This window comes from Mastomys coucha, chromosome X, assembly GCF_008632895.1.
Source record: "Mastomys coucha isolate ucsf_1 chromosome X, UCSF_Mcou_1, whole genome shotgun sequence".
NCBI lineage: Eukaryota > Metazoa > Chordata > Mammalia > Rodentia > Muridae > Mastomys > Mastomys coucha.
In genome coordinates, this window is record NC_045030.1 from 80,487,750 (window position 1) to 80,499,633 (window position 11,884).

General features: G+C 35.7%; 1 protein-coding gene across 1 annotated transcript; it reads right to left on the reverse strand.

Annotated features, from left to right (window-relative positions):
• Positions 1–8,604: 8,604 nt before the first annotated feature.
• LOC116085823 (transmembrane gamma-carboxyglutamic acid protein 1) lies at positions 8,605–11,883 on the reverse strand (the record flags this gene model as incomplete). Its single annotated transcript, XM_031363709.1, has 1 exon — positions 8,605–11,883. A coding segment is annotated over one exon (372 nt), but the record flags the coding sequence as incomplete, so codon positions are not given.
• Between the last annotated feature and the right edge of the window lies 1 nt (position 11,884).

Sequence of the window (11,884 nt, forward strand, 5' to 3'; positions counted from 1 at the left end):
ATAATCTGTTTGGTATATAAATCTGTTGTGGCATTGTCTTAAAGGTTTTGTCTAGGCAGTTTAAGATATCTTAAGGAGTTTTTAAATATCTAAAAACAGTTTTTTTAAATAAATAGTGTTTTCTCTTAACTTTAGTTGTATAAGCATGAACAATCGCAAGATTTGAGAATTAGTAACTCTAAGCAATTGTAAACTCTGAACTATATATATATTGGTTATTAGTATATAAACTAAAAGTTTGATTTTATCACTTTAAAAACAGTGACTATAGCACATAGTTCAATTATCTGTATCAAACATGTGATCTAATCATATATATATATACTTTTTTTTCTATAGAAGGCCTGTAAATGATGTATTTTTTCATGGAATGTATATATAAATTTATAGAAAATATAAAATCATGTATTAAAGCAAATTTTAACAATCTGATTTTTGGATAAATATCAATATTGTCTAAAAATATTATATAATAAGCCAAATATCAATTAATATTTTGCAATAACTAATTTAATTGTTATTTGAAGTAAGAAATATACATGTCTCATAAGGTTTTTAAGATATTTTTCTTAAAATACCTTCATGACTTTATCATATACCTTTTCATTAATATCACAGTAACTTCAATAATAGGATGTTAAAACTTTACTTTGAATATGAGAAAAGATGAATTTATATAAATGTTCTCTACATTTATAGAGGGAAGAGACTGGCAACAGTTAGGGTCTCTTGTAGGCAGTTGAAGAGGTTGAACTAGTTTGTAGCCAGTTGTAAATGAGTCTTGGTGTTGTTGAGCCAGAGAGCAGCAGGCTTGGAATTCTCAGCCATATGAAAGAAACTGTCTCTAAGGAGACAGGAATCTCACTCAAAGGGAAAAGTTTTAAAACAAGAGTCAGCGTTAAACTGAATGTCTCTCATTCTTAAAGACATCATAGGAGTAGTTCTGAAATCTATTTTCTTTTAGTTTTAAGCACTCTTTTTCTCATATCATTTGTATAACTCAGAAATCTGTCTGTCTCTCAAGTGTTAGGATTAAAGGCGTGTGCCACCACCGCCTGGAAATTGTAGGCTTAGGGCCACTTTTTGAAGAACTTTCTTGTACTATTTTTCGTGTTTTGTCCTCATATTCAGTTCTCTATAAGATGTAATCTCTGGGAGTGAGTGTAGCTTTAGCTGTCTGATGTCAGTCATAAGGGCTAAGCCAGTTTCTACTTATAGCATCTAATATCTGTAAAGTATATGGTGTTGTTGGACCTAAGGTCTTAACTGCAGATTGTAGTTCTTTTAATAATTTCAAGGATAGAGGCTCCCATTGGGGTTCCTCACCATTGTGAAGCACAACTGGGCATGTAAAGGTAAAGTCTTTTAGTCTCTTAGCTTCTGCCATTGCACCATCAAAACCGACTGGTGTAAGTGACTTCCATACTTTCAGTGTTGTTTTATACTTGTCTATTGTAGTGAGCAATGGTTTATTCCTATCTTGATCTTCATCTGAATCTCATTCATCATTACTATCTTCACCACTACTTTCTTAAACTATTTTATACTTCTTTTTTACACTGCTAGTATTATTAGTTTTTTTTACTTGTGGCAGAAGGCTTTGCCTCTGTCTCATCTAAAAATTCTGAAGGCACTTCCTCTATTAAAAAGTCCAGATCTGATTTCTCAGTCAGCAGATCTCTCAATTGTTGTCACAGAGCAAAAGCATTATTAGGAATTTCTTTAGATGAATTCTTTTTATGAAACCTCTTCATATCTTTACCTACTCGCTTCCAATCTTCTAATGTCAGGCTTCCCTCCTCTGGAAACCAAGGGCTGATTTTTAGTACAAAATTATAAAATTCTTGTAAAGATTTGTCTGAGACTTTCAAGCCCCGACCTGATAACATGTGTTTAAAGACGGATAGAAACAACTGTTTCCCTTTAGATTCTGACTGCCCCATGATTCAAGATTACTTGCCTTTAACTGGTGATCTTTTACCAGCGAGTCTGTAGAATTCTTTGTGAGATCTAAGCCTTGTTTGAGAAATAAGGAAAGAAAGAGGAAAGAAGGAAAAAAGAAAAAGCTTTACCTGCTGGAGTCCCTGTTCGGGTGCCACCTGCCACGGGCTGGCCAGTCTAGGCCTCCCTCAACCCATGTGGGGAACAGGGTTTTAGTCAGGAAAACAAGGCGTTGGCGAAGAAATGACAAACAGAAACAGACACAAGGGAGTGCTGAAACTGAATGTAATTTGTACAAAATAGAAATCAGGCTTATATAGTATACAGAAAACAGGGCAAACTACAGAAGTCACATAGGCAGGAAATGGCTACATTAAGGTCAGTAAAATTAAACAGCCAGGTGCAAGGCGGAGGAGTAGTGGTGTCTTTCTTCTTGGGCTAGTTTGTCCTGGCAGCCCCAAGATAAACTCTCAGGGTCTGTCTGAGGCAAGTAGCTGAAGGTCGTATTCTAGCATTCCTTGGCTGTAACATAAATAATTAGTGATGGGAGCCCTACAACTTCCAGCTTCTCACTGGCAGTAAAATAGTTTTTTTTTTGTTTTGTTTTTTTGTTTTTTGTTTTTTCTGTGTGAGACTGCTCTGATAAAAAGTGCCTAACTGCTGTCTCTAACTCTTGAGACAGCCTGTCTGGTAAGACAGCTTGTTAGTAAATATTCTCAGCTAATTCCAGCTAAGAAATCTATAAAATTATTGAAACACTGTGAAGGTCAGGAAATAATATTCAATCTCAGTGTTAGCTATAACAAAATATTTCTTAGGACACCTTTATGCCTGAATAAAGAAAACACACAGATCTCTCCACAGACTTAACAGAGATCAATCTGGAACACAATTGAGTTAAGAGATGCCCACAACTGACTGAAATCTCCAAGAGACAAACTCCCTTTAGAGTCATAATGACTCTTGTCTATGATCAGGTTTTAAACCTGATACTGTAGACCTACTGGGTTAGACAAGTGCGCACAACACATTTTGACTGAAAAAATTATCAGGATCAAATTTGTACTATAGTTTTATTATTTATGTGTATGTGGGCAGTGAGTATGCACACACATGCATGTGGGTACCCATGGAAGCCAGAAGGCTTAGATGCCATAGAGCTGGAGTTCCCAGGATCCAAATTTTAAATGCACAGTATCTCAAAATAAGCATAGGTTAACTTTCTTCCACTCTTGGCTATTCATTTTAGAACATTCTGTAGAATTTTAATATCCTCATTTATTTTCTCATACATGTATTTACATTGGTGTTGAAAATGAATGAATTGAATCTAGAACTAAGAAAGCAAAATGTTCATAAATGTAGCTCCTATATTCGAAGAGACTGTAACTTTTGCTGGACCTCACAGGCAGATTTAATACACCTACCTTGAGGTCACTTAAAAATGCCACCCTACTATGTACTCACTGTTTAACCTGCCTTTAAGAGAACAATATAACAGTCAACCTTACTTGGCTTGGATTTCCCATGTGATCAACTTTTACAACCTAAGCTAATGCATAGCTGTCATCTTAAATTATGTAGTTTTTCATGGTGTTCACCCAGAACAATGCATGGGTATTATTTGCTGGAAGGAGCAAATGCAGAAGTTGAAATCAATTTTCTAAAATTAATATTTACTATAAATATTGAGTACAACTTGATTATTGATTGATAAACAGTGAGGGTTCATAATATTGCTTTTTATCTGGGTCAGCTGGATTCACTGATTTAATCCCTTGTAAAACTATGTTAAAGGTTTCTGTAAAGTATTCCATTCCTTATAATTGTGATGCTTTCTGTGCTCTTCAATAAATGTAGAGCAAAAGCCCCCTTTTAGCGATGTCAGAGATGGTTATCAGTAGTCAGCATTGGAACCCTAAAATAGGCCTTAACACTAGTAAAGTAATACCTCATGGCAGGATAGATGAAATTGCCAGAGAGGGTAAGCAGTCAAAAGACAAAAGCTTCCTTCTGCACAGGTGTACCTAGCTGCTTGAGTTTTAGTTGATTCTAGATGTGGTCAAGTTGAAAGCCAAGATTAGACATCACATTAGCTAACAAGAAACATCTCAAAACCCAGCAATATTGGCTAGAGTGTTATGTTAGAAAGGCATCACTTAATTTAACTATCTGTATGATCATTCACTCAAAGGCAACACTAAGACTGTTTGCCCACCCCCATTCCTAGATCCTTGATGTGGTTTGCACTATTCAAGAAGAGTAGGACCAAGAGAAGCCCAGCTATATTGTTGTCTGCTAAATCTACTGATCAAACTAGCTTCCTACTTTTAGTCTTTTTTTTTTTTAATAAATTCGTTATTTTTTTATTTACATTTCAAATGTTATCCCCCTTCCAGGTTTCCCCTTTGCAAACACCTATCCCATTCCCTCTATGCCCTACTTCTATGAATGGTGTTCCCCCACCCACCACCCACTCTTGCCGCACCACCCTGGCATTCCCCTACTCTAGGGCATCGAGCCTTCACAGGACCAAGGTCATCTCCTCTCATTGATGCCAGGTAAAGCAATCCTCTGTTACATATGAAGCTGGACCCATGAGTCCCACCATGTGTATTCTTTGGTAGGCTCAGTCCCTGGGAGCTCTAGGGGGGTCTGGCTGGTTGATATTGTTTACTTTTAGCCTCCATATTCCATATGTTCTTTTTCATCTCTTCTGCAATCCAGCATTTTCTCCCAAATGGCTGTTTACACTTTTTCTTGACCTTTGTGGAAGTTTGTTTGTTATTTATATCTTAGTAGTAAAGCATGCACAAGGCCCAAAGTTCTATACCAAGTACAAAAACAACCAAACAACCCATAGTAATTATAGCTAAAATATAAACTTTACGAATATCAGTCAGCAAAATACTGCTATTTTGGTAGATTTATAGACTAAAAGAATGAGGTCCTTCCTTTTAAACATTTCATCAGTTTGGAGAAATTAAATTGATTAAACACAACTTTTATCTGAAAATAGCATTAGAGATATAAAAGGGCTCAGATAAAATATAACTTTATAGTAGACACAGCAGTAGTATTATTGTCCAAAACATTCCTCTTAAGAACCAAGTTTAGGGTTTGGAAATTTAGTTCAGTGGTCGAAAGCTTATCTAGCAAGCACAAAGCCCTGGATTTGGTCATCAATTCCAGGGGTGGGGAAGAGCCATTTACAGAAAAGATGGAGTACACAACAGTAGTACAAAAGTATCTCTTTGATAAAATATATAATGAATATCTTCTGTATCTGTTCATAGGCACTAAATGAAGCTATGTAGTACTATGGTACACAAAAAGCTAGACCAATTATGCTGGCACATTAAAGCATATTTTTTAAATAAAAAGTTGACAGTATTATGTTATTTCCAGAGCAAAAATACCAAGTTAAAATTGTCTGTATATATGTGTGAATGTCAGAGTATATTTAGCTGGTAGATGATATCAGAATCAAGTAGTAAAGAAGCAAGTAAAAACCAGTCCTATGGGGGGAAACACACACACACACACACATACACACACACACAAACTGCTTTGAAACTGTTCAAGCTGAAAAGCAAGAGGGTGAGGACTAACAAGGATTGTCAGAGACGAAATCCACAAGATACCAATCCCAAAGCCAAAACACAGGTCTCAGATAAAAGGTTAGGAGGCCTGCAGTATTAACCTGAGGTCATTAAGGGAGAGGAAAGAAGACACTTCCAAAAGCCAAAGATTGATGGAGTTACCTGAGTCCAAGAAGAGGTAGCACTCAAACCTGGTGTGACATCGTGGTCTTCCCTATTGGCCCCGTGGCCCATCTTACAGTGCTTACTCTCAAGAAGGATGAAGGACCATTCTAGGTCAGAATTGGTGCCCTCCATAGAATAAACCAAAAGTGTCCCTCCTGCCGACTTACCTGATGTGTGGATCAGGGAAGCACCCAGTATCCTGGGTAGCCAGCCCTCATCTTCCACAGTTCCTGTTAGGATACCACAGATCAAAGGCCTGGGCACTGTTGTGCATCAGAAGCAGCAAGCACTTTACTTTCTGGCAGTTGTTGTGTCTTTCAGTCGCTAGCAATCTCTGGGGGACAGTAATATCATAGTTTTTAATTTAGTTCTCGCTTTTTGGCATGTGTGCTGTGTTTTTGTAGATCTTCACGGCCCTGTACTAAACTATAATGAAATCGTCTATTTAAAGGCACTATGTGATCTCAGATGTATATAATTTTGTTTCGTTTTGACTATGATGGAATTGTTTCATTTCTCACATTAATGTGAGAGACACATACCAAATGATTAGTTGATGTATTTTTTATTTAAATAAATATTAAATAAATTAAATATAAAATAAATAATTTATTTAAATAAATTTAAATATTTGGGGAAAAGTTTAAGAGGGAATCTTAGAGGTGTTCAAGTGACTAGTAAGTAAAGTGTGTGATTATAGAGAGATCACACACTTATGGATATGTGTTATGGATATGATGAAGTCTTCTGGGGTGCTGTGCATGTTTTGATGGTTTGATTTCATGGTTGTCATAATTAAGCAAAAATATTTTTCCCAAAAATTAAATATACATACTTAAAATTTGTATTTAAAATTTCTCCAAATATATAAATAACTTAAAAATTTATAGAAGATCAAATCACTTTTACAATGGTTCCTTAATGTTATTGAAATCAGCCTTTGCTATTTTTTTTTGTTTGCTTGTTTTTGTTTTTTCAAGACATGGTTTTTCTCTGTGTAGCCCTGGCTGTCCTGGAACTCACTCTGTAGACCAGGCTGGCCTCAAACTCAGAAATTCGTCTGCCTCTGCCTCCCAAGTGCTGGGATTAAAAGTGTGCTCCACCACCGCCCGGCCAGACTTTGCTATTTTAAGTTAGCTACATTTGGAGAAATATCATGTGGTCACATTTTAATCATGTGGTATCTTTGTGCCAACTGTCAAAGGTGAGTTATCTTAAGCAGGAAAAAGCCAGCTCAGAGAGGGTGCTGTACCCCACAGTAGGAAGGAGTATCATCTGGCCATGCTGGGTGAGATGTGGACCTTTTGAATTTATATTTTTACACAGTCCTACTTCTTTACATTCACATGTCTTTTCTTCCTCCTCCTCCCTCTCAGGTGACAGTATCAGTGAGTACCATATGGAATTCTGTGCTCACCAGCATCTTGGGACAGTGTGGGCTTTTAGTTGATTGTGGCAGAGTAGAGGGACATTTTCTGGAGCTGTTCCTGAGGACTTGCTCCATTGTGGCTGCTCTTTCCTGCCCTCATCCAACAAACCACCTCATAAAAAAAAAAAAAAAAAACCAAAGCAAACTCAAGGCACTTCCCATAGAGACTGGAGTCCTGCTTCCGATCTTCCTATGACCTGGGCTTTAATGGCTCTGGCCAGAGGGGTGTTGGAGCCCAGCCCATCCACAAACCAGACAAACCCTTAGGCAGCTGGAAAAAAAAAAGAGCAAGAAGTTAAAATGTTTAAATTTTTAAATTGACTTTTGTAGTTATTAAAGTTGCTTGTTTCTGCAGTGATATTGTATAACGAATATCTTGTAAAATACTTGTCATCTTGCTTTGGCACATGTACAGTACAGTTTCTATGATATATGTTCGCTTTACTATCCTCAAAGAGGCCACCGGGCAGCAGGATCTGGAGTTGGAGCCCTCTCTCTGCCCTGGCGGGACTCTACTTACCTGTGGGTGCTTACTCCTCCAGGGCCTACTCTAGTTCTAGTACTAGTACTCCTTCTGAGGGTTTCTCCTTAGCAGAGTGGATATTAATTGGTGTCAGCATCTGAAAGGGGCGGGGAGGGCCAGCTCTGCCCTTCTTAGCCAGTCTAGCCTTGTGTCGTATTTAGGCAAAAGTTTTCAGTCTGTGTTCCTTTTTATGACAGATTTTGATAAAGGTACAAGACACTTTAATTTTCTTTTCCATCGATTTTGGATTTGGAAAATGTGAGTTCTTCAGCTCTTCTTGTTTAAAGGAAAAGAAGTCTGCCACGTCCGGAAGCTCATCATTCCCAGGGCTGAGAGAAAGCCTTGCTGTGGCTCTGGGTATGTATGGCCCAGTCCAGTGGCTGAGGAAGGCTTCCTTTCTGCTCTCTCCTACAGGCTTGGTTGAGGTTAGCACTAACACTCACCCTGTGATCCCTGCCACCGCTGCCTCCCTGCTTTCTACTCTAGATGTTGTTGTTTTAGCAAAAAGCTGATGATCCCACTGCAGTGACATCTACCTGTATGGTAGATTTTTAAATTGTCTTAAATGAGAAAGGACCACGGTAAAGGGTAGACTTGTAATAAATTAGAATTTCAAATAAACACTATGTACTTGTGTTTATGAAGGAAAAAATATATCTGTAGAAACCACTATTACCATGAGTTAATAAAATACATAATAACAAGGATCTTACATAAGGCAGATATTTCCATTTCTTTAGGCAATTCAAAAGTAGTATAGAAAGTTTTTAATGCTGAGAAAACAGGTTTTCACTAAATTATTTCTGATTTCTGTACAGGGATATCCTACAAATTCATAAGAAAAAACACAATAGTTTTACCGAATTAAACGAATATAATTACTAAGAGCTTATTTAGTGTTTTTACTATCTAATCTTATTAAAATATAAGAAAAAAATAAACTGTTGGGTTTAAAAATAGCTTTATTTAGCATACCAAAACACGGAAACATAAGAAAATCATATCTAGTATAAACATAAAAAGTTAAATATCATAATTTAATGTAAACCAAGCATTTGAAAATGTGAAGTATTGTAATAAAAACATGCTATTTACAAAGAACTAAGTTAAAGCTACCTCTGTAGTTACTGGATCAGATTACCAATCTTGAAGAAGTTATCATTAGCACTCAACAAACATAACAGCTCCCTTTTTTATTAGTCAATAGGAAAAGAAGCAATCATTTTATTTATTTAAAACATGTAATTTATTGTGACATACAGGGCAGGAAAGCAAAAAATGCCAGTTCAAGGATTCCAGATACAAGCAATGTAGTTGGAGGTTTGAAAATCATTCTGTTGGAGGAATCTAGAGCAGATCTTTTTATTTAAATATAAATTGTTTAATTCCATTTATTCACTGCTTAGAAAGGTATTAAGTACATTCTGCAAAAATAAATCTTCATTAAAAATGATCAAAGGCAAATGCAGTATCAATCAGGTAGGAAATGCAAACCATAAAAATATATGTTATTCCAGATAAGCCCCTTAATTATAATACATGTTAAGAAACTCAGTTTATAAAACCAGAAGGGGTAGCAAAGGGAATTTTAAAAGTATGAGACCTAAACTGTACTCAAACATAACAAAAAAAGTGTAAAAGTTCATGAAGTAGTATTTAGATTACACTCTTATCATATAAAGCTGCCATGAAATTTATGGTTAGTGCAGCTATTAATTACTATGAAATAGTATTTTCTCTGACCAACAATCTAAACAGCTGTCATTACTGATCAATTTCTTTAGCTTTTGTTTCAAGAACCATCATTTATTGTTCTACTTCAGTTTAGAAAGTGGTAAATCCAGTATTAAGACTTCAAAATATAGAGTAACTTTACAAGAACAAAAACCTAACTTAGTGAGAGGATGTCTTATTCTTTTGTTCAATCTTGTAGTTCTTGAAATTTTGGTCTCTGGATCCCTCCTTAAACTCTTGGGGGAATCTAGACTCCAAAGAACTTTTGCAGTTGAGATTTACATCTATCAGTATTTTATATGTTAGAAATGAACTGAAAAAAATTAAAGCACTAATTCAGCTAAAAATTAAAAAATATGCCAATACAATTACATTTTTATGAAAATACCTATATTGTCTTTTTTAAAAGACATGTGCAAAGACTGTATTGTTTCCCATTGTTTAATTCTGTTTGAGAGAACTAGAATAAAGAGACAAATAATGTCTTCAGATAGGAAGAAAATATTTTAATTTCACAGATTCCATGGAAGACTGTCAGGAAACTCTTAGGGTTTATGGGCCACAATTTGAAAATAGCTGGTCTTATCTAAATCCTAATATTAGTGTAACACACTCACACAACCCATAACTTCTCTTGTACACTGGATCAACTTCAGATTTAATTAGAAACAGACGATTATCACATAGTAAGAAAAAATATTTAAAGCAATATCGTCATGTTGAGACCATTATCAAGATACAAATACCTTTTCATGTGTCATATCTATTAACTAATTCATGTACTTTAGTGTAAATTCCAGCATTTCTTCATTCAATACAGCACTGGCAAATGTACTTAAATTGGCACAGCTTTTGTACAGTCCAGATAATAAGTGAAGATAAGGAATAGCCCATACACTCAGCTTAGGAAAATATTAACTATGGAGCAGCCTGTTATATTTCTCATTATGTAAAAGCTCTGATAAGAGTTCTAGGGAAACAGAGAAATGTTACCCTGAAGCACAATAATAACATTAAGGTCTTACAATTAAACAGTTCTTCATACTGAAAAACTATTTGTATACATGGCATCTCATTTGACCTTTTACTATACTTTCTGAAATAGTTTATTTTGGCAATTCATTCATAACCTACTCCCTCTCCTCCAAGGAAAAGAAGTAAAACTACTTACTGCAGCTAAAAAAGATAGAATATAAAACAGCAACATAATAATTTTGATAATAAGATTTTAACTTGTGCAAAACATTAAAAAATGATTCAAAATTGATTTTGGCTAAATTCTTGAGTGAATGGAGAGTCTATAGTAGCAGTGAGAATAAAAATTAGTATAAAACAATTATTGCCAACCACACAATGAGGAATGGAGTAGTCAGTACCTACTCCCTGTCATTAACACAAATACTATTTCATTACCTAGAAATACTTGCTAGCAAGATATTAATACAAGTGGCATGAAACATCCAAAGATACTAAGAAAATTTTAATGGAACAGTGTTTGGTAATCATCCAAGAAGGAAAACCCTAGTACAAAATAAGCTAAATGCCACTAATGATCAATGATTTCCTTGTTATATACTACAATCAAGTACATATACTATATGCTACATGCTCTCTCTCTGTCTCTCTGTGAGATGTTTCTAAAATTGAGGATGCATCCATGCATATTTTTTCCTTTCATGAAAGAAGAAATAGGAAGTTAACTGATGTCTTTAATTAGAAAACATGCATGGTGCTGCCTATCACATATACTGTCTATGCCCCCTGCCTTTTAAATTTTGTTGAGTAATGTTGTCTTTATGGGTGGTGTGGTAGAACTTAGTTGTACACAAATTGGATGGTACACATGTGGCTATATGCATAAATGTGTATCCTTTAGAGCACACAAAGACTGCCATTGACATGCCTTTCCGTCATGTTTCCTCTTGTAGAAACAATCACAGATAATGATTTTATAATAAGAAACAAAAGTAAAGATAAATCAAACCAGTAAATGTGAAGTGGTATGCTCTAAGAGTCTAGTAAAATAAGTCAATGCACACTTATGTAGTAGTAAAGTGCTAGAAAGTTTTTCCATTAGTATTTTAGAAATGATTAAAGTAAAAAAAAGTTTTGCAGCTTCATTTGATGGTGGTGACCACAGGCACCATAGCAATGGCACTAGCTGAACTGGAGTTGACTATGTCCTCATATTCTGGTGGTGGGTCTAAATGAGGTTCTGTTTCACTCCTTCTCAGGTTCATCTGACCAGTAGCTTCCTCATAGGTTGGTGGGGGATCACAGTTGGAAAGGCGAGTGGAAACCGAATCTGAGCGACCAACAACATATTCCAAAAATCCTGGAGACAATCCACTGCTGTCAAAGACTTCATCTGGTGGAGGAGGTGGAGTAATGATGTTAAGATGTTGAGGGAAAGGAATGTGGCTTTCAGTCACTGTCTGTCTCCGAGTTTTGTTTCTTAGAAAGCATCTCCAGATTAAGAAGATAACAAGG